The sequence below is a fragment of the Gadus morhua genome, chromosome 15 (assembly GCF_902167405.1).
Source record: "Gadus morhua chromosome 15, gadMor3.0, whole genome shotgun sequence".
Lineage (NCBI taxonomy): Eukaryota > Metazoa > Chordata > Actinopteri > Gadiformes > Gadidae > Gadus > Gadus morhua.
The window spans coordinates 10079034-10101842 of record NC_044062.1 but is presented as its reverse complement, the minus strand read 5'-3'; the positions used below and the strand labels follow the sequence as shown (position 1 = coordinate 10101842).

Below are 22809 nucleotides of genomic sequence, written 5' to 3'. Positions count from 1 at the left end.
GGAGTGCTCCCTAAGACAGAAGACCGGCACAGGCCTGTCTGTCCCTGCCTGTCTGTCTGTCTTCAGTCAACTGAGCCCTACAGCAGCATGTCTGTCCGACTGCCTGTCTCCGTGCAGGCTGCTTTAGTTACTGTGTGGCTGGTTCCTCTTAACCAGTATTACTGGTCTCTCCCTGCAGGTCCTAGAGGGTTGGGGACACGTGTTCTGTCACGCCTGCTAACTAGCAAGCTAACTAGCAAGCTTATTAGCAGGCTATGCATGTAGCCCCGCCCCTGAGCACATAGCCCCGCCCCTGAGCATGTAGCCCCGCCCCTGAGCTGCACGGTGGATGCTCCTCATGTATAATTTCTCCTCCTACAGCTCTATAAATAACATGAAGAGTTCTGCAGCCTCTCTAGGAAGACTAGAGGAGCTGACACACACAATGTGCACAATATGTAAACTAACTGTGTGTGTGTGTGTGTGTGTGTGTGTGTGTGTGTGTGTGTGTGTGTGTGTGTGTGTGTGTGTGTGTGTGTGTGTGTGTGTGTGTGTGTGTTCGTTCAAGGCTCGTAACGTCAACACAGGGGAGCTGGCTGCCATCAAGGTCATCAAGCTGGAACCTGGTGAGGACCTCCTCCATCACCCCCCCTCTCCTCCATCACCTCCTCTCTCAACTCTACACCTCCATCAGCTCCTCTCTCCTCTACACCTCCCATCACCTCCTCTCTCTCCTCTACACCTGCTCTCTCTCCTCCACCACCTCCTCTCTCCTCCACCACCTCCTCTCTCCTCTACACCTCCTTTGTTGATATTTGAATGAATGAATGAATGAATACTTTATTGTCTTTGAGGGGGCAGGGAAATTATTACCAGTTACATCCCGTCCATGAAACATTAAACACAGTGTGGGGAGACAGGACGGAGAGGCTGTTGGGGCGCATGCGCGACCTCATTAGATAAGAAAAGGTAAACAAGAGGGTAAACGAAAAAAAAAAAAAAGTTAATTCCCAAACTATGCTCCTCTAAAAAACACCTCAGCACATAAGCAACATATCAAAAACATCACAAACACATGTGGGAGGGGGGAAGTGTCCCAGCTCAGACACCGGGGGGAGGACGCGGCCAGGGGGAGGACGCGGCCAGGGGGAGGACGCGGCCAGGGGGAGGACGCGGCCAGCGGGCGCGTCGCATCACTCGCGGCATACTGTACTGTAACGAGGGACGGAGAGGGGGAGGGAGTATTTGTTTTTGTGTAAACAAAGGTGTGTTCTTAAGTTACAATACGTGTGTGTGTGTGTGTGTGTGTGTGTGTGTGTGTGTGTGTGTGTGTGTGTGTGTGTGTGTGTGTGTGTGTGTGTGTGTGTGTGTGTGTGTGTGTGTGTGTGTGTGTGTTGTATATATTATAATGTGTGTGTGTGTGTAGGGGAGGACTTTGCGGTGGTCCAGCAGGAGATCATCATGATGAAGGATTGTAAACACTCCAACATCGTGGCATACTTCGGCAGCTACCTGCGGTGAGGGCAGTGTGTGTTCATGTGTGTTTTTATTAGTGTGTCTTCATGTGTGGTTGTATTAGTGTGTCTTCATGTGTGTTTTTATTAGTGTGTCTATATGTGTGGTTGTATGAGTGTGTTCATGTGTGGTTGTATTAGTGTGTCTTCATGTTCATGTGTATTGAACGATTATTAATGACTGGATGTGTATTTCAGGAGAGATAAGTTATGGATCAGTATGGAGTACTGTGGAGGAGGATCGCTACAGGACATCTATCATGGTAGGTTCTCCTTCTCTCCTGTCCTCTCTACGGTTTTATGGTACAGCTTCTGTAAAGTGTTAAAGGGTTACCTTGTGTTCTTTATATGTGTCTGTATTTAATATAATATTAAAAGGTGTCTGAAAGGATGTATGTTTATAGAGTATATTTTACATAATGTGGTATCTGAAGGTATCCCTGTTGTGTTTCCCTAGTAACGGGACCTCTCTCGGAGTCCCAGATCGCCTACATGTCCCGAGAGACCCTGCAAGTAAGACAGAACCACACCCAGCACACACTAATAATCAGTGACAGACAGACAGACAGACAGACAGACAGACAGACAGACAGACAGACAGACAGACAGACAGACAGACAGACAGACAGACAGACAGACAGACAGACAGACAGACAGACAGACAGACAGACAGACAGACAGACAGACAGACAGACAGACAGACAGACAATGGATGGCACTTCTTCATGTCTTTCTCTCTCTCTCTCTCTCAGGGTCTTTATTATTTACACAACAAAGGCAAAATGCACCGAGACATAAAGGTAAGTTGGAGTCCGAGGCGTGAACCTTTATGATGCATTAAACTCTGATTCTGGGGATAATGCTTTACCTGTGTCTTCGTCAGGGAGCCAACATCTTACTAACGGACAACGGATACGTCAAATTAGGTAAGGCTCTCTCTCGCTCTCGCTCCTCTCACTCGCTCTCTCGCTCTTTTATACTGGTTATGAGATTTCACAAAAAACTGATCTTTCACTGCCCCTCTCCCTCCTCCCCTCCTCTCCTCTCTCCTCTCTCCCCCCCTCACCCCTCCTCTCTCTCCTCAGCCGACTTCGGGGTCTCTGCACAGATCACAGCTACTCTGGCCAAGAGGAAGTCCTTCATTGGAACGCCCTACTGGTGAGTCGTGTGTGTTTGTGTGTTTGTACCTTGTGTGTGTCTCATGGTGTGTGTGTGTGTGTGTGTGTGTGTGTGTCTGACCTGTATTGCCCCCCCCCCCGCAGGATGGCCCCCGAGGTGGCGGCGGTAGAGAGGAAGGGGGGCTACAACCAGCTGTGTGACATCTGGGCGGTGGGCATCACGGCCATAGAGCTTGCCGAGCTGCAGCCCCCCATGTTCGACCTGCACCCAATGAGGTACACACACACACACACACACACACACACACACACACACACACACACACACACACACACACACACACACACACAGACACACAGACACACACACACAGAGACACACACAGAGACACACACAGACACGTGACTATATGCACGTACGTTTGTAGGGGATGTAACGCTCTCTACCTGCTGGTCTCTCCCTGCTGGTCTCTCCCTGCTGGACTCTCTCTGTCGGTCTCTCCCTGTGTCTCTGCCTGTTGGTCTCTCTACCTGCTGCTCTCTCTCTACCTGCTGGTCTCTCTCTCTGTAGGGCTCTCTTCCTGATGACCAAGAGTAACTTCCAGCCACCCAAGCTCAAAGACAAGGTGAAGTGGTAAGGCTCCTCGTCCAATCATGTCCCAGTATGACCTATTCTATATATGGTAGTTTCACCATACAGACTTATGTTCATATATTGAAGTAGCATTAACTTAATGTACCAACACCAGATCTACAGTGATGACGAATCTCTCTCTCACTCTCTCTCTCTCTCGCTCTATCTCTAGGACTAATAATTTCCACCAGTTTGTTAAACTCTCGCTGACTAAGAATACGAAGAAGAGACCGACGGCTGAGAAGCTCCTGCAGGTGACATTAGATATTAATATTTCATATTTTAATCTGTATGTCATGAGGATATGATGGGGCACCATCAGACTCTTAAAGTAATGATGTGATTGGCTGTGTCCTGTCACTCTCCTCTGATTGGCTGTGTCCTGTGTCTCCCCTCTGATTGGCTGTGTGTCCGGTGGCTTGGCCGTCCAGCACCCCTTTGTGTCCCAGCCCCTGAGTCGAACCCTGGCCGTGGACCTGCTGGACCGCGCCTCCAACCCCGACCACAGCGCCTTCCCCGACCTGGAGGACGAGGACCCCGAGCCCGAGGTCAGCCCCGTCGCCATGGGAGGGGGGGCAAGAGGACCGGGGGTCAGATGGGGCGGGACCGATAGTCTGAGGGGGCGGGGCTGGGGGGACTAGAGGGGCGGGGCTATGGGGACCGAGGGTGCGTGGCCATGGGGACCTGGGGGGGCGTGGCCATGGGGACCTGGGGGCTGGAGAGAAGGAGGTTGTTTAGATCATCTATTGAACACTTTAGCGTTGTTTTGTTTTCTGTGAGATGGATTGAATAATAACTCTGTTTATGAAGTCATTCAATATTGACGTTAGTCTTCTCTCTCTTATTCTCTTCTTCATCCTCTTCCTCCTCCTCTCTGTCCTTCATCACCCTGTCCTCGTCTTCCTCCTCTGCTCTGGAACTGGTAGCAACAGTCTCATGACGGGGCTGATCAGTCTCATGACGACTGATCAGTCTCATGACGGGCTGAGCAGTCTCATGACCGGGCTGAGCAGTCTCATGACGGGGCTGAGCAGTCTCATGACGACTGATCAGTCTCATGACGGGCTGATCAGTCTCATGACGGGGCTGAGCAGTCTCATGACGGGGCTGAGCAGTCTCATGACGGGCTGAGCAGTCTCATGACGGGCTGAGCAGTCTCATGACGGGGCTGAGCAGTCTCATGACGGGGCTGAGCAGTCTCATGACGGGGCTGAGCAGTCTCATGACGGGGCTGAGCAGTCTCATGACGGGGCTGAGCAGTCTCATGACGGGGCTGAGCAGTCTCATGACGGGGCTGAGCAGTCTCATGACGGGGCTGAGCAGTCTCATGACGGGGCTGAGCAGTCTCATGACGGGCTGAGCAGTCTCATGACGGGCTGAGCAGTCTCATAGTCTTAGTCTCGGGGTTAAACAGTCCTCTGGTCACATGGTGTTCTCCTAAGGTATCATATATCCTATAGGGTTGAACAATCCTCTGGTCACATGGTGTGTTCCACTTTAGAGGCCAGTGTTACCTAGGGTCAATAAAGCCTCCAGACTAAACACCGGGGGAAGAAGTGGAGCATCATGGGATATGAAGTCACATCCCTCAGCCTCCATTCTCCAGCGGGGTGTCCTGTAAATATTAGAGTTAATGCTAGGGATAGGGACTCATGGAGAGACCAGTAGAGCCTGTTGGGTCTCACGGAGAGACCATTGGAGCCTTTTGGAACTCACTGAGAGACCAGTGGTGGCCGCTGGGACTCATGGAGGGACAAGTAGAGTCGGTGGCAGCAGGAGACATGAGCCGAACCCGGGGGTGGTCAGGGGGTTGTCATGGAAACCTGTTCCCTTTTTCTATCGTTTTATTTCTGTTTCACCTTCCTTCCCTTCCTCTGTCTCATCACCCCTCCATCCTGCTCCCCTCTCTCACTCTCACTTCATCCTTCTACTTGTCTCCCCCCCTCCCGCTCAGTTTAAGTATAGAGGTCATTTTTTACCCATAAGCCCCAGGGCCCGCCGTGCCCCCTGCTTCGTGGCGCACTACAAGGTACTGAGTGTGACCCCCCGCTCCAGGGACCCCCCTCACTAACGAGTGGAGTTGTTAATTGGTGAATGGGTTAATTGGTTGGTGTGTGAGCGTTAGGGATGCTGTGGCCTGCTCATCTGTCGTTATTACTGTACTTCCTGCTGCATGGAGTGCGGTGAGGACTTTGGCAGGTTGGTTAGTTTGCTAGGTTTACGTTAGTAACTTATGACTAACTTCTCATGCATGGTTTGCGTTTGCTGTGTTTTCAGATCTCAGATAGAAGTCCTTCAAAATACTCCTCTGTATGCTAAACCTAGTGTTAGCCTCTGTATTCTAAACCTAGCGTTAGTCTCTGTTTGCTGAACCTAGTGTTAGTCTCTGTTTGCTAAACCTAGCGTTAGCCTCTGTATGCTAAACCTAGCTTTAGCCTCTGTGTGCTAAACCAAGCATTAGCCTCTGTGTGCTAAACCAAGCGTTTGCCTCTGTGTGCTAAACCAAGTGTGAGCCTCTGTGTGCTAAACCTAGCGTTAGCCTCTGTGTGCTAAACCTACCGTTAGCTTCTATATGTTAAACCTAGCATTAGCCTCTGTGTGCTAAACCTGGCGATAGCTTCTGTGTGCTAAATCAAGGATTAGCTTCTGTTTACCATACCAAGTATAGTGGTCCTGGGTCCTTAAGAAGTCCTAAATACAACTTTCGGTTTTCAAGGCCTAAAAAAGTCTGTAATAAGGGGCAGAGCGAGTGAAAAGTCTCTCCATCTGGTGTATTTTTTTTAACGCAATTTTCTACGTGACCAGGGTACATTTGGGGTTAGCATGTGTTGTTTGCGGCTGTCATCTGGATTCCGTAGATCCAGAACCAGAAGGCTACTGGAGAAGGTGTGGTGGTGACAGAGTGAGAGTTACGCAGGTAGTCCTCGCGGCGGTTCGGTTCGTTGCGATTCAACCGCCAAAAGTTGGGCAGGGCCCCCGAAATAAGCGTGCTGAGCAGCTCCTATCTCCACCCTTGGGGTACCAAGCAGTCTGAATGGGTGCCGATAAAGGTGGCGCTACACACGCCGTCCGTTGATTGGCCGACAGAATCGTCACCTCTTTGCGACAGGGGGATAAAAACCAACAAACACAGTACCCGCAAGGTATTTCTGGACAACGGCGAAAGCTTAGTTAATTGAAGAAATGTCTAGCAAAAGTTTGCCTTGGACGAATGCTTACGAAGCTATCGCCCTCCGGCTTAAGCCCCGCCCTCGCATCAGGGGAGTGTCGGCGGTGGAAAACGGCGGGGGGCGGCTCGGACCCGCCCCGCCCCGCTCGGTGGAAACTAGGTATTAGTGAAATTATGGGGAAATGTCTGTTGAGCGACAAGTGGTTGGAGGATGGTAAAGATAAAGGGTTGCTTGAAGAAATCTGGCAGCATTAAGGAGACCACATGTGATCTCTGCAAAAATTATACAGTTGGGGACAAACGGCCCTAGATTCCCACACAAAAAATAGAGAAACACAAGCGCTTCAATGCGGATCAGTCGGGTAGTTTACCGATTCAAATGTTTACAACACCGTCACCCAGTGCTCTGCCGAGTACGCCTGCTACTAGTTGGCCTGCAGAGGAAGTGCTATGAACCGTTATTAGTGGTCTTGCTGGTCAGGGGTTCAATTCCCAGTGCTGCTCAATGGACATAGTGCTGTTCCAGTGACCCAGGTTAGGGGTTTGAATCCCTGTGAGGCTCTGTAGATTTAAGAACTACAGAACCCTTACTCTGCTAGTAAGGGTTCTGATGTCATGGTGCGTTGCATTGCTGTGATTGGTTGTTCTGCTGTGTCATCATTGTTTCAACTGTCCTTCGGTCCTTGAATGGTCTGACTTGTTTCTGTCTAACTGAGTGTGTGTCTGTCTGTCTAACTGAGTGTGTGTCTGTCTGTCTAACTGAGTGCGTGTCTGTCTGTCTAACTGAGTGCGTGTCTGTCTGTCTAACTGAGTGTGTGTCTGTCTAACTGAGTATGTGTGTCTCCAGTCTCCAGTGTCCGTCCCGCACCGCATCCGCTCCACCAGCAGGGGCACTAGAGAGGAGAAGACGCTGTCAGAGATCAACTGTAAGTGATGCAACACAACTACACAATATAACACAATTACACAATATAACACAACTACACAATACGCAGTAACACGGTACACAATGTAACACGCTACACAATGTAACACGCTACACAATACAACAAGCTACACAATACAACAAGCTACACAATATAACACCCTACATAATATATAGGGCTGCCAAACTTTAGTCGATGAGAAGAGTCTCAGTTTACCAAGTTTCATTGGTCGGTTAGTCGCAGAAAAAAATACAAATTAAATCATACTAATTAGGGATCGACCGATATATCGGTCGGCCGATATTATCGGCCGATATTCGCGTTTTTTACGTGTATCGGTATCGGCCGATACGCGGCCGATTTTCGCCGATTTTTTTTTTTTTTTTTTTTTTTTTTTTTTTTTAACTTGTTCTACCTCACCTGTTTTTACTATTTGTTAAATATAGTTTTTTATATTGAAGTTCAATAAATGTTCCTTTTTTTTAATTGAGACTCGTAACATTTGTTATCAGTGTCATTTTTATGATTGAGGGAGCAAAAAAAAAAAAAAAAAAAAAAAAAAAAAAAAAAGTAGTATCGGCTCTAAATATCGGTATCGCCGTATCGGCGTATCGGCTAAGGCTGATGAAAAAATATCGGTATCGTATCGGCCCTAAAAAATCCGTATCGGTCGATCCCTAATACTAATTATGATATGTATGTTCTATCGGGGTAACACCCTTCACCTTGACCGGCAGTGGGTCTGCTTATAGGTCGGAATATAGTCGGAATATGGTCGGAATGAAGCGGCTGCCGATTATTGACAGGCTGGGTACTTTATTCTTAGTTTCACTAACTTTACAGTACACGTTGGTACAGACGCAACCGGACTCGTTCATTACTCAAAACTGACACGCTATCGCTCGCTCTCCTCACTTGTCCACTCACACACTGCAATTCCCACGCACACACATACGCTACTTTCGACATTATTGACAACAGTTAGCTGAACATTATCGGGTCCCGGCCTTCCGCTCCCTGTTTTCTCAGGTCAAAACAGAAATCAACTACATTTGTCCCAGTGTTTGTTAGATGTGGAATGAAGCAAAAAAGACGCTCTCCTTCTCCGGTAACAGCAGTTGATGCGGATGTTGTGGTTGCAACGGAATATATGATGCATCGCTGCAGCAACATTTAAGATGATTGTGATAAGTAAATACATAACACATTTCTCAGCCCTGGAACTCAAACCATTTTCTGATACCCCCAAAAAAATTATATATATATTATAAACATGCGACAACTATTCGACTAATGGCTTGTACTAACGACTACTAGTCGACTAGCAAAATCTTTGGTCAAGGGCAGCCCTAATAATATATAATAGCTGCAAATTACAACGCGCTAAACAATGTAACACGCTGAACAATGTTCCAGCGCCGTGGTTTGGGTAAACTTTTACCCAAAACACACGGCAACACAACTTAATCTTCTTCCCCCTCTCTCTCTCTCTATCTGTCTCTCTCTCTGTCTGTGTCTCTCGCCCAGTTGGTCAGGTGAAGTTTGATCCTCCGTTGAGGAAGGAGACTGAGCCGCACCACGAAGCGGTGAGTGTCCCCGTGTGTGTCCTCGTGTGTGTGTGTGTGTGTGTGTGTGTGTCTGTGTGCAGAGGGTAGTAACACACCTAACCAGATGCCGGTTAACCAGACCCTGGTAACCTTGCAACCAGACCCTGGTTAACCAGACACTGGGTAACCAGACCCTGGTTAATCAGACCCTGGGTAACCAGACCCTGGTTAACCAGACCCTGGGTAACCAGAGCTTGGTTAACCAGAACCCTGGGTAACCAGAACCCGGTTAACCAGACCCCTACTCATTCAGTATTCTCCTGGGTTGCTCGGTGGGTCGCGGGGCTTCACACTAACCAGGTGACTCCTTCGGTTCCATGGAAACTGTACTCTACCTGGACATGGATTACTGTGGTAACCGTTGTTGTTAAGCTACAGTCCCGGTAAACAGCGTTACCGTCAACAAACCGTTTCAGAGTTGATGACCATGGAAGGAGTGAATGAGAGAGTTGATCTGCATGACCACCGCCTCTCTCCTTTCGCTCTCTCTCTCTCTCTCCCTCTGTCTCTCTCTGTCACCCTCTCTCTGTCTCTCTCTCTCTTTCTCTGTGTCTCTCTCTGTCTCTCTCCGTCTCTCTGTCTCTCTGTCTCTCTGTCTCTCTGTCTCTCTCTGTCTCTCTCTCTCTTTCTCTCTCTCTCTCTCTGTCTCTCTGTCTCTCTGTCTCTCTCTGTCTCTCTCTCTGTCTCTATGTGTGTGTCTCTCTCTCTCTCTCTCTCTCTCTCTCTCTGTCTCTGTCTCTCTGTCTCTCTGTCTCTCTGTCTCTCTGTTCAGCGTTATGTCTCATCAGTTCCTCTGAATCATCTTCCCTCAAATCCTCCATATCTAGTGGAAATATTTATATTATTATTATTATAGTTAATATATTATTTATAGGCTGCTGTACAGATAGCTAGCTATAAATCTGTCCATTCTGTTGATCTAGCTATCAGATAGCGGTCATCTTCTCTCCTCATCACCTTGTCTAGAGCTTTCAACCCATCCTCACTAGCAGGCAGAGGTTGGGTCATAGTAAGGAGGGGTTGCCAGGTGGTTGCTAGCTGTTAGCCGAAAGCAGGTGGGCAGTTAGCTGCTAACTCTGATTGTCTTATTTGGGATCAGTGGGCTAGGAGCAGGTGGGTGTAAGCAGGAAGCTGATATCTGGGAGCAGTTTAGCTGTGAGGGTAGATGCTATCTGTTGGCAAGTATCTGCTTGCTGGTGGAAGGAAGCTGCTATCTGTCCGCAGGTGTCTGCTACCTGTTAGCTGTTAGCTGCTAGCAGTTAGCGGCGAGCTGTACTAACTTGTTGTCTCTTGTTCTGTCCTACTGACCAGCAAGCCTCAGAGCCTTATCTGGACTGTTTTGAGGAGCTCTACTATACTGCAAGACCTAACCTGGTACTACTCTACCTCTCTCTACCTCTCTCTCTCTGTCCGTGAGTCTGTCAGTCGGCTGTCTCTCCTGTCTCTACTTCACCTGCTCCTTCTTCTTCTGTTTTGTCTCATTTTTCTTTCTCCTCTCTATGACTCTTTATCATTCTCTCCTTCTGGGTCCACCTCACCCCTTCATGGTCCCCTCACCCTCAGGCTGTTCATCCCTTCATGGTCCCCTCACCCCTTCATCTTCACCTCATCCTCAGGCTGTTCACCCCTTCATGGTCATCCTCAGGCTGTTCATCCCTTCATGGTCACCCTCAGGCTGTTCACATCTTCACGGTCCCATCCCCCTCATGCTGTTCACCCCTTCATTTTTCACCACACGTCTTTAGTGTTTTGTTGGTTTCCCTACTCAGTTAAGCCTCTCACTTGGGGATGACCGGTTTGGACTGGTTTAAACTGGTAAAGTGTGATTATCATTGGCTATGTTTGCTAAGAAACTGCTAACCAGCGGTAATGTCGAGTTGAAACTGCTTATGACTCATTACATCTGGTTATGATGAGCTAACATGGTTTAGGTCCAGTTAGAAGTGATTATGACACCGTAAGACTGCTTTAAACTAGTAACGGTTCTAACTCCTTTTGACTGGTTTCAACCTGTTCAGACCACCTTAAACTGGTTATGACAACTTTAGGCTGGTTTAAATTAAAGTCATTAAGAGTGGAGGAGCTGATTACCACTGGTTCCAACTGGTTAGGACTGGTACGTTGGTCTGTGGTCATTGATGACTGCTGGCTCACATACTGGAATGGTTCTCCTACTACTGGTAGTGTAGCTGTGTTAGCACACTGCTACACAACGCGACCCACTACACAGTTCTCCTGTCCCTCATCACTTGGTATTTACTTCATCCTCCCTCTACAAGCTACACAACCTATTAACGAAGCGACCGCACAACCTCACAACCTGACAAACACACAACCTTTGTCAGGTGGTGAGGAAACCATTGGCTACTTATGATGGGACTATTGAGAATACTATCTCTTCTATGTCACTGGGTTGGACAGTCCTACTGACACTATCTCTTCTATGTCACTGGGTTGGATAGTACTACTGACACTATCTCTTCTATGTCACTGGGTTGGATAGTACTACTGACACTATCTCTTCTATGTCACTGGGTTGGACGTTATTACTATCTCTTCTATGTCACTGGGTTGGATTGTACTACTAATACTATCTCCTCTATGTGACTGGTTTGGATAGGACTACTGATACTATCTCTTCTATGTCACTGGGTTGGATTGTACTACTATCTCTTCTATGTAACTGGGTTAGATGATAGTGATGATTCTCCTCCTACTCTCTGCATCATTCCTCTGCATCTCGCTGTCTTAACATCTGAACCAAACCTCACTGTCTGTGTGTTGCCTGTGTGTGTGTGTGTGTGTGTGTATGTTATGTGAGCGTTTGCATGTGTGTTTTGTGCTATCTCTCCCAGACGGTATTGTGTGTAGCTGGCTGGCTCTGTGTTAGTTTGTTGTCACACAGGCGCTCATTGTTGTTGAACATTAGTAATTAAATAAGTTATTAAACATAATTATCTATCAATACTTATAAACATAACTTATTCAATGTTACTTATTTGAAAATCTGTTTCTAAAGTGCGATTCTATTCTAAAATGAGAGTTTTAGTAAAAAGTGTGTTTTTATCTCCTCAGGACCTGAGGTCAGAGTACGGCCACGAGTCGCCAAGTCTGCTCAGCGGGAACAAGTCAGTCTCTTTCTCCCTCCATCTCTATGTGTACCATCTATTACTATCGCTATCTCTATAACTTCCATCTCTATTATTATCTAGCTCTATTTCTACCATCTCCATCTATATTACTATCTATCTCTATCTCTACCATCTCCATCACTATCTATCTCTACCATATCCATTACCAACTATATCTCTACCATCTCCCTTACTTTCTCTCTACCATCTCATCTATATTTCTATCTCTAGCTCTACCATCTCTATCTCTCCATTCATATCTCTATTTCTCTCTACAATCTTCATATATATTTCTATCTCTATCTCCACCATCTCCATCTATATTATTCTCTCTATCTCTATCATCTCCATCTATATTACTATCTCTATCTCCATCTCCGTCTCCATCTCTATTTCTATCACTTAACTAGTTAATCACCATCTCTATCACTTGGTTATGACCCAATGACTTGGTTACTGACCTCTCTTCACCTGTCTCTCTCTCCCTCAACCAGGAGCCTTCTGAAGTCTGTTGAGGAGGAGCTACAGCATAGGTGAGTCAGCCCCGCCCACTCCCTGATGCTCTAACGACCAATCATCAGCAAATCATGATAGCGGCAGCTTATAACCAGCCAATCACGCGTGATTAACATGCTGCTTCTTCTTCTACTGCTGCTGCTGGCGATGCTTTGCTGCTGCATGGCACATACACACACACACACACACACACACACACACACACACACACACACACACACACACACACACACACGTGCATGAGGGCTCTGTTTCTACGTAGCATCTCCTCCTCAGTGAATCCTAATCAATGATTTAATTTGTGATTTATAAAGTGTGATTTCAACTTGTAGGTATAATTCTAGATTTCAGGGCCAGGGTGATTATCTCCTCCGCCCTACGATGGGTCTGGGTGTCCCAGATGGGTGTCCAATATTTAGAAAGCAGCCAGGGGTGAATCTCTTAAAACCAGGAGTGATATTTTAAACATAAGGAGTGATATTATAAACATGGAGTGATATTGTAAAATGTATGAGTGATATTATAAACACTAGCAGGGGTATTGTATACACTAGGCATGATATTATAAAAAACTAGGAGGGATATTATAAAAAACTAGGCGTGATATTGTAAACACTAGGCGGGATATTATAAACACTAGGCGTGATATTATAAACACTAGGCGTGATATTATAAACACTAGGGGTGATATGGAGGCTCGGTTTGAAGTCCAGTATAGTGTCTGGAGGGAGAGAAAATGATTCTGGCTTTACTGAGTTCTTCCTCCTCCCTCTTTCCTCCTCATTCCTCCCTCTCCTCCTATGCCCTCTCTCCTTCCTCCTTCCTACCTCCATCCCTCCCTCTTCCCTCTCCATCTCTCCCATCTCCTCCTCCCTCCTATCTCTCCCTCCTCCCTTTGTCAACCTCCTCCCTCTCTCTCCCTCTATCTCTCCCTCCTCCCTTTCTCTCTCCCCCCTCCGTCCTGCTGTCTCTCCCTCCCGTCCCTCCCCCAGGGGTCACATGGCACACTTAGGGGATGATGATGATGAGGATGATGATGGTGCTGATGATGATGAAACTCACACCCAGTAAGTCCCTCCCAAGTCTCAAAAAGAATCCCCCGCCCGCCTCCCCCCATCTCCCCTCCTTCTCCCCCCTCCTGCTCCCCCCCCTGGAACCCCGTTTCCAGGGGGGGGAGCAGGAGGAGGCGCAGGAGGAAGATGATGCCCCTCACAGTTTCATCCACACATCTCCATGCAGAAGACACCATCGCACCTCATGCATCGTGTGCGTGTTTGTGTGTGTGTGTGTGTGTGTGTGTGTGTGTGCGTGTGTATTTCTGGGTGTGTGTGTCGACTCGCTGTGCGAATGCTATCCTTGATGCTAACAGGGAAGTGCCAGTAGCCAACCGCAGGGACAGAAGCTGATGATGTCACTGGGGGTCTGGCTACTGCTGCACCCTCTGGAGAAACAGATAGGTAGATGGACAGGTGGCAGACAGACGGAAAGGTAGAGAGAGGAAGACGTAGATGCGAGTGACAGACTGATAGAGGGGGAGACAGACGGGTAGAGAGAGAGACAGTCTGGTAGAGAGAGGTTAACAAACACAGTGAGAGACAGGCTTAAGCCCAACACACACCGGCGTCAAAGCAGCGCGTCAAAAAGCACGGCCCCATTATTTCGGAAGCACTAGGCCACACCGGCGCCGGCTAGACGCGCGCCAGCGCTCGTAGGCGCACCGTCCCGCTGTCCCTCACGCCAGTGTCCTATTCTCTAGCGTCGCCGCCCTTGAACATTTTTAAAGCTGTTTGGTACATCCCGGCGTGATACACGGTCCTGTGCATACGGAGATTGTGGATGCACTAGATGACTGATTCCACAATGCGAAAAGAATGAGCAATGACAGTAAATAAAGTGTGTAAAGTGACTAAACCTTAAACATAGTGCCCGACAGTACATAAAGTAACTATTAATTAATGTGACTATCATTGTAAGCACAAACAGAGGATCATGGGCATCCGGGCCATATATGTTGTCATAAAACAACTGGTATAACGTTTATGGTAGCCTATACGACTATGTTTGTTGATCAGCTGCTTTCAAAACATAATCACAACGGTGCTGCAGCGCTGCTTCCTATTGGTGCTAGGGGCGGAACTTAACGCGCGTAAACTGCGCAATGCGGCGCCGGTGTGTAGCCTGCTTTAGAGACGGGTAGAGAGACAGCAGACCAAGAGAGACAGACAGGTAGACAGGAACCTGATATCTGTATCTCCACTCTGTGCGTGTGTTTGTGTCTGGTTGTGGGTGTGTGTGCTGATGCTTCTAGCTTGTGTGTGCTTCTAGGACCAGAGCAACCCACTGGTCTCAATGGGATAAGGAACCAGTAACACAGCTGGTGTTAATGGTTCCATTGTTATTAACATCTTGAATACAGGATTATTTATGGGCTTTGTCTTCCGGCTTCTGTAGGCTTCACTTTGATTGGCTGCCCATGCTACTTCCATTGGTCCTTTTGTGTGTCAGTCATCCTTCTGACGCCCGTATAAGGGCTTCCACACCCACTGGCCGGTCTCCAGGGATGAGGTCACAGCATGTTGACAGGAAGTGGTGAACAGAGAGCCGTCTGTCCTCCTGACCAGTGTGTGTGGACGCCTGGACTCTGGGCCGTCTGGGGGATCAACTAACCCTCATGTGTTAGTTACTACCATGTGATTAACTGCTAGATTACATCCATCCAATCAAGAGAGCCCAAACATACAGTGGTCTCATCTCCTTTAAACAGTCAAAGCATCCCAGCCTGTCCGTCAACTGTGAAACGCCTCCCTCTTCTCTTCTTTCAGCAAATCAAGCACCATCATGAGGCCCAAGGTCCCGCCCCCACTGCCTCCCAAGGTAGGAACAGCCAATGAGGCACCGCCTGACCTGGTCTGTTGGTTTAGATCAGAGGGCAGCACCAGAGCCCCCTCTGGTCACCTGCTGTCACTGCAGCCCAAGCCTGTGATTGACTGACGACACCGGGCATGTATGAGCATGTTGGGGTCGAGTTAGACTCCCAGAAGGGGGGGGGGGGGGTTTGTTGAGAAGTTAGGTGTTTACAGTGACTAACTAGTGAGAAGTTAGGTGCTTACAGTGACTAACTAGTGAGTAGTTAGGTGTTAACAGTGACTACCTAGTGAGTAATTAGGTGTTTACAGAGACTAACTAGTGAATAGGATGATGTTACAGTGACTAACTAGGGAGTAGTTAGGTGTTTACAGTGACTCACTAGTGAGTAGTAAGGTGTTTACAGTGACTCACTAGTGAGTAGTTAGGTGTTTACAGTGACTCACTAGTGAGTAGTTAGGTGTTTACAGTGACTCAGTAGTAAGGTGTTTACAGTGACTCACTAGTGAGTAGTTAGGTGTTTACAGTGACTCAGTAGTAAGGTGTTTACAGTGACTCACTAGTGAGTAGTTAGGTGTTTACAGTGACTCAGTAGTAAGGTGTTTACAGTGACTCACTAGTGAGTAGTTAGGTGTTTACAGTGACACAGTAGTAAGGTGTTTACAGTGACTCACTAGTGAGTAGTTAGGTGTTTACAGTGACTAACCAGTGAGTGTTGGGTGAGGTCTGCTGGTAACAGAGCTCCTCTGATCCTCAGCCCAAGTCCGTCTCCCAGCCGCCACCACAGCCGCTGCAGAAGCTCGACGACAGCCAATCACACAGCGAGGACGACAGCGGAGGGGGCGGCACCATCAAGCGCTGTCCAATCCCGCTGAGCTCCAGCCCGGCCAAGCCATCCAACGTCCCCCCGCGGCCCCCGCCCCCCCGGCTGCCCCCCCACCGCCGCAGTAGCCTAGGTAACGACAGCGCGGAGGGCGTGGCCGGCGACCTCAGCGCCCCGGGGGATGATGGGAGTTTTAGACATTTCTGGGAGTGGCTCCACGCCCCTCATACTGAGGAGGAGCTGGAAGAGGCCTGGGAGGTGCTGCAGGAGGTGAAGGAGGTGCAGGAGGAGGAGAAGGACGAGAGTAAGAGCAGCTGATTGGTAGTTTAGACCCCCAGATCCCTGTCGTCTCTTCCATAGTCCCATTAACCCCAGCCTCTGATTGGTCCACCTCTTTCCTCAGTCCCGCCCATCTGTTCATGTTGTCTGGTTTATGTTTATGTTCATATCTTCACATCAACGTTTAGCAGCCTGGGGCACCGGGTGTCTGCACACAGAGGACCTGTTAGCACGCTAGTTAGCTCTGTAACGTCCAATCCGGGGATTTCGGCCGTATCATTGGTCGCCTGAGCTGGTCAGGGTGGGGCATAGCGGTTGGAGGGGAGTGGTCCTCCACGATAAACACTGAAGCTAGCTGCAGTGTATCAGAGTGGACACTGTCTGTTTGTCCGACCTGGTAGCTTAGCTTATGGATGTTCTTGTAGCATAGCTTGTAGCTGAGATTGTGGCATAGCTTGTAGCTGAGCTTGTGGCATAGCTTGTAGCTGAGCTGGTAGCTTATCTTGGCAATGACCTTATGACCTTAGCGATATCAGGCTGATCCTCAATGAGATGCCAGTGGGGCCCAACACGGGCAGTAGTTATGTAGAAACGAATAGCAGTGGACTCATCACACAGCTATCCTCAGCCTACCTGTCTGCTTCACTAAGCTAAATGTCGACCCCCTACCTGCACATTAATGACCTGTCTACTGTCTATCCCCTACCAGCACATGAATGACCTTTCTCTGTACTGTCTAACCCCTTCCTGCACATTAATGACCTGTCTCTCTACTGTCTAACCCCTACCTGCTCCTTAATGACCTGTCTCTCTACTGTCTAACCCCTACCTGCTCCTTAATGACCTGTCTCTCTACTGTCCAACCCCCTACCTGCTCCTTAATGACCTGTCTCTCTACTGTCTAACCCCTACCAGCTCCTTAGTGACCTGTCTGTACTGTCTAACCCCTACCTGCTCCTTAATGACATGTCTGTAATGTCTATCCCCTACCAGCACATGATTGACCTTTCTCTGTACTGTCTAACCCCTTCCTGCACATTAATGACCTGTCTCTGTACTGTCTAACCCCTACCTGCTCCTTAATGACCTGTCTCTGTACTGTCTAACCCCTACCTGCTCCTTAATGACCTGTCTCTGTACTGTCTAGCCCCTACCTGCTCCTTAATGACCTGTCTGTACTGTCTAACCCCTACCTGCTCCATAATTACCTGTCTGTACTGTCTAGCCCCTACCTGTTCCTTAATGACCTGTCTCTGTTCTGAACCCCCCCAGGTAACGCTCTGAGCTCCTCCCAAAACGGAGAGAGAGAGGGTCCGTCGGAGAGACAGTCCACCATGCCCCCCAGCGTACCGGCCCGCAAGGACAAGAAGGACACCCCGGTACGACCCACACAACACCCCCTGGTCCAGTTCTAGACCCAGACCACCACCTGGTCCAGGTCCAGACCCAGACCACCACCTGGTCCAGGTCCAGACCCAGACCACCACCTGGTCCAGGTCTAAACCCAGACCACCACCTGGTCCAGGTCTAGACCCAGACCACCACCTGGTCCAGGTCTAGACCCAGACCACACCCCCCACCACCTGGTCCAGGTCTAGACCCAGACCACACCCCCCACCACCTGGTCCAGGTCTAGACCCAGACCACCACCTGGTCCAGGTCTAGACGCAGACCTAAACCGCAGTAGTCCAGTGCTGTGTTCCAATACCCATACTATCCGTACTATATCCATACTATCCGTACTATATCCATACTATCCCTACTCACTAGCCTTAGGTAGAGAACGTAGGGCCAATATAGATCGGGCAAAAATAAGTGCACTGAAAGGACCCGGATGCTGTACTCAAAACGGTCAAATCGCGAAGTGTCCATCGGTCCGATGGACACTTTTCGTACTCAACGGCAGCCATCTTAGCTACGTAGCGGAATAGGGCGGAGCCAAAGTCGGCGCATTTTCCACATAGCCTTCTACATTAATAGTCATTTTGTAGTTTTTATAGCTTTTATAGCTTTTTATAGTTGCTAGGCGTAAAGAGTTCACCGTTCAAAGCAGGATGTTTATTGCGGGGGAGGAGGCACGGGGACAGTCGTGAAGTAGTTTCCAGTTAGTGCACCACGGAGTACTCGATATGGAACAACACTAGGTGCGTTTCCATCCCCCTAATTTAATGCTAACTTTGAAGTATCGAATCAGTAAACGGTGATGGAAACACCAAAATTCGCGTCAAAATCCTCTAATTCGCAAAAAAGTTTATCCGCTCGCCCGAGGTGGTTTTTGAGAAATGCGAAACAGAGTAAATTCGCAAAATGGGAGATGGAAACACATTTTTCGAATCAGCTGTGACGTAGCGAACTTTGAACACACAGGACTGACAGTCTTTCCGATTTCCACATAACGACCGGCCATAGCAACCCTGCCGACATCAACATGTAACGTCATCACCCTATTCCGCTCCAACCACTTGATGGAAACGCACCTAATTCAAATTACTTTTTTGCAAACTTTCTAAAGATTCGCATCAAATTTGAGATGGAAACGCACCTACTGACATCTGAGAATAAGCGCACTTAGTGAGTGCGGATAGTGTACTACGTTTAAGTGTACTCATGGGAGTATGGATAGTGGAACACGGCACAGGTCTGCTGAACCAGCACTAGTCCCATTCTGGTGAACCAACTCAGACCTCGGCCCAGGTTTTATAGAATCATTGTTATATAGTGGCTTGACCTGAGCCAATCGGTTGCTCCGAGCTGACTCGTGAGATTCTCACAAACACAGAAAGTGGGCGGGGCTATGGGAGGTGACCCACCAATCACAGTGAACCCTCACTGTGCGACGGAAGGAGCTCATGGTGGTAGTGAGTGAACCTTATTGAACGTGTTTTGGTTTCAGAAGCCGATCAGCAACGGCCTCCCTCCAACCCCCAAAGTTCATGTAAGTCCATTATTATTAACCTATATCCTATATTAGTTATGATAGGTTAACCTATATTAACCTATCATAACTTATTAATAACATGTTATGATCACTATCTGCCCTCTAGGAATATCAGGATCTCTAGACTGCTAGCCTTACTTTGTGTGTGTGTGTGTGTGTGTGTGTGTGTGTGTGTGTGTGTGTGTGTGTGTGTGTGTGTGTGTGTGTGTGTGTGTGTGTGTGTGTGTGTGTGTGTGTGTGTGTGTGTGTGTGTGTGTCCGTCCTCAGATGGGGGCGTGTTTCTCTAAGGTGTTTAACGGCTGTCCTCTGAAGATCCACTGTGCAACTTCCTGGATCAACCCTGACACTAGAGGTAGCTAATCAGACGCTCCCTGAGCTCTCTGGGCCGACGTCATTCGTTCATATGTCCCTGGTCCCCGATAGAACGTTATTTTGTGTGTTTTACAGACCAGTATTTGATATTCGGGGCGGAGGAGGGCATCTACACCCTCAACCTCAACGAGCTGCATGAAACATCCATGGAGCAGGTATGCTACGTTAGCCACAGCGCTAGCAAATCATCATACTCTATAGAGAAGCTATGCTACGATAGCTGCCACCCTGAGACATCATTATGTTCGCTGCTACGCTCACATAACAACAACTGCCATTAGCCTGAATACAGAGATGGTGGTCACGTGGAGATGGTGGTCACCATGGTGACGTGGTGGGAGGAGTCGATGGTCACCATGGTGACGTGGTGGGAGGAGTCGGGGGTCACCATGTTGACGTGGTGGGAGGAGTCGGGGTCACCATGGTAACGTGGTGTTGTTGTCTCAGTTGTTCCCCAGGAGATGTACGTGGCTCTACGTCATGAACAGCAGCCTGCTCTCCATCTCTGGTAAGACTGTCTAGTGCTACATGCTAACCCTCTGTCTAGCGCTACATGCTAACACTCTTTCTAGCCCTACATGCTAACCCTCCGTGTCTAGCGCTACATGCTAACCCTCTGTGTCTAGCACTACATGCTAACCCTCTGTGTCTAGCGCTACAAGCTAACCCTCTGTGTCTAGCGCTACATGCTAACCCTCTGTGTCTAGCGCTACATGCTAACCCTCTGTGTCTAGCGCTACATGCTAACCCTCTGTGTCTAGCGCTACATGCTAACCCTCTGTGTATAGCGCTACAAGCTAACCCTCTGTGTTTAGCGCTACATGCTAACCCTCTGTGTCTAGCGCTACATGCCAACCCTCTGTGTCTAGCGCTACATGCTAACCCTCTGTGTCTAGCGCTACATGCTAACCCTCTGTGTATAGCGCTACATGCTAACCCTCTGTGTCTAGCGCTACATTCTAACCCTCTGTGTCTAGCGCTACATGCTAACCCTCTGTGTCTAGCGCTACATGGTAACCCTATGTGTCTAGCGCTACATGGTAACCCTCTGTGTATAGCGCTACATGCTAACCCTCTGTGTCTAGCGCTACATGGTAACCCTCTGTGTCTAGCGCTACATGCTAACCCTCTACATGCTTACCCTCTGTGTCTAGCACTACATGCTAACCCTCTGTGTCTAGCTATACATGCTAACCCTGTACATGCTAACCCTGTGTCTCCAGGGAAGGCGTCCCAGCTGTACTCCCACAGCCTACCCGGTCTCTTCGACCACGCCCGCCACATGCAGAAGCTCCCAGTGGCCATCCCTACGCACAGGCTGCCCGACAAGATGATCCCCAGGTGACTGCAGCACAGCTAACCTGCCACCCTAGGCTATGAGTAGCAGTGCTATGCTACGCTACACAGCCCTGCTCCACTAGGCTATCTCATGCTGCACATAGCACAGCTAAACTAGGCTATGCCATATGCTAGGCATAGCACTGCTAAGCTACACATAGCCCTGCTACACAAGGCTATGCATAGCCACATGCCATGCTATACTGTACGTAACACTGCTACCCTAGGCTAGGATTCATTGTTAACCTTTTTTCTCTATCCACGGTGTGTTGAACAGGAAGTTTGCGGTGACCAATAAGATTCCAGACACTAAAGGCTGCCAGAAGTGCTGCGTGGGTGAGTGGGCGGCTCTCACCCTGTAGACAGTATACATACTGTAGATATGCTATATTCATTCTTTATTTACTATATCCTCTACTGTGTGTGCGTGTGCGTGTCTCTGTAGTGCGTAACCCCTACACCGGCCATAAGTACCTGTGCGGGGCGTTCCAGTCCAGCATCGTTCTGTTCGAGTGGGTCGACTCCATGCAGAAGTTCATGCTGATCAAGGTTCAAATTATTATTATTATTATTATTATTATTATTATTATTATTATTATTATTATTATTATTATCATTAATGCGTAGTGAATAAGGTAATCATAATGATCATGTGTTCATATAAGGTAATCTTTAGGATCATGTGTTCATAATAAGGTAATCATGATAATGTGAAGATAATAATGTAAGAAGGATTATAATATCATTGAAATGTTAATGTAATGATAATAATGTAATAATAACTAACATATTTATAGTAATAATGGTTATAACATCATTTGACTGATAATGTAATAGTACTAATAGTAAAGGCCTTCAAAGTAAAAGCCCCCTGTACCGCCCCAGAACATGGACTTCCCCCTGCCCTGCCCCCTGGAGGTGTTCGACATGCTGGTGGTCCCGGAGCACACCTACCCCCTGGTCTGTGTGGCCGTCAGCAAGGGCACCGAGGTGGGCCAGGTGGTCCGCTTCGGAACCGTCAACCCCAACGCCACCGCCTCCTGGTTCACAGAGTCCGGTGAGACCCCTGGACCTGGGGGCCCGCCCGGCCTTCTCATTACCATGGCAACAAAGGGAGCAGGTTTACCCTCTTGGCCGTCAGCGTCATCCTGAACGTGGAACTAAACCTTCTCTCTCCCCCTCCTCTCCATCTCCTACTCCCCTCCGCTCCCTCTCCTCCCCCTCTCCTCCTCCCCCCTACTCCCCCTCTCCTCCTTCCCCCCCCTCTCCTCCTTCCCCCCCCTCTCCTCCCCCCCCCCCCTCTCCCCTTACTCCCCCTCTCCCCCCCCCTCTCCCTCTCCTACTCCCCCTCTCCTACTCCCCCTCTCCTCCCCCCCCCCCCCTCTCCCTCTCCTCCCCCCCCCCCCCCTCCTCCCCCTCCTCCCCCTCTCCTCCTCCCCCCCCCCCCTCTCCCTCTACTCCCCCTCGGCAGACACGCCCCAGTCCTGCGTAATCCACGTCACGCAGCTGGAGAGAGACACCATCCTAGTCTGCCTGGACCGTAAGAGAGAGAGAGACACACACACACACTGTACACCCTGCTGCTACAGGTACACACAAA

General features: G+C 48.8%; 1 protein-coding gene across 14 annotated transcripts in view; it reads left to right on the top strand.

Moving 5' to 3' along the window:
• The window catches only part of LOC115559654 (mitogen-activated protein kinase kinase kinase kinase 3), a 30045-nt gene that overhangs the window by 2640 nt on the left and 4596 nt on the right, over nt 1-22809 (top strand). For 3 of the 14 annotated variants that reach the window (XM_030378664.1, XM_030378661.1, XM_030378656.1), the window contains exons 2-30: nt 548-605; nt 1406-1496; nt 1692-1756; nt 1951-2006; nt 2246-2293; nt 2377-2419; nt 2579-2651; nt 2756-2887; nt 3183-3245; nt 3418-3499; nt 3677-3793; nt 7262-7340; nt 8868-8926; nt 10259-10321; nt 12023-12075; nt 12573-12611; nt 13587-13661; nt 15417-15468; nt 16217-16586; nt 17834-17940; nt 19455-19496; nt 19767-19851; nt 19947-20026; nt 20319-20379; nt 21095-21212; nt 21487-21545; nt 21655-21758; nt 22095-22266; nt 22681-22749. In XM_030378664.1, the coding sequence (XP_030234524.1) occupies nt 548-605; nt 1406-1496; nt 1692-1756; nt 1951-2006; nt 2246-2293; nt 2377-2419; nt 2579-2651; nt 2756-2887; nt 3183-3245; nt 3418-3499; nt 3677-3793; nt 7262-7340; nt 8868-8926; nt 10259-10321; nt 12023-12075; nt 12573-12611; nt 13587-13661; nt 15417-15468; nt 16217-16586; nt 17834-17940; nt 19455-19496; nt 19767-19851; nt 19947-20026; nt 20319-20379; nt 21095-21212; nt 21487-21545; nt 21655-21758; nt 22095-22266; nt 22681-22749 (2515 nt within the window). Of the gene's footprint in view, nt 1-547; nt 606-1405; nt 1497-1691; nt 1757-1950; nt 2007-2245; nt 2294-2376; nt 2420-2578; nt 2652-2755; nt 2888-3182; nt 3246-3417; nt 3500-3676; nt 3794-4376; nt 5275-7261; nt 7341-8867; nt 8927-10258; nt 10322-12022; nt 12076-12572; nt 12612-13586; nt 13662-15416; nt 15469-16216; nt 16587-17833; nt 17941-19454; nt 19497-19766; nt 19852-19946; nt 20027-20318; nt 20380-21094; nt 21213-21486; nt 21546-21654; nt 21759-22094; nt 22267-22680; nt 22750-22809 lie in introns of those variants that run through there. The other 11 variants (XM_030378666.1, XM_030378662.1, XM_030378663.1 and 8 more) reach the window with 10 other exon arrangements.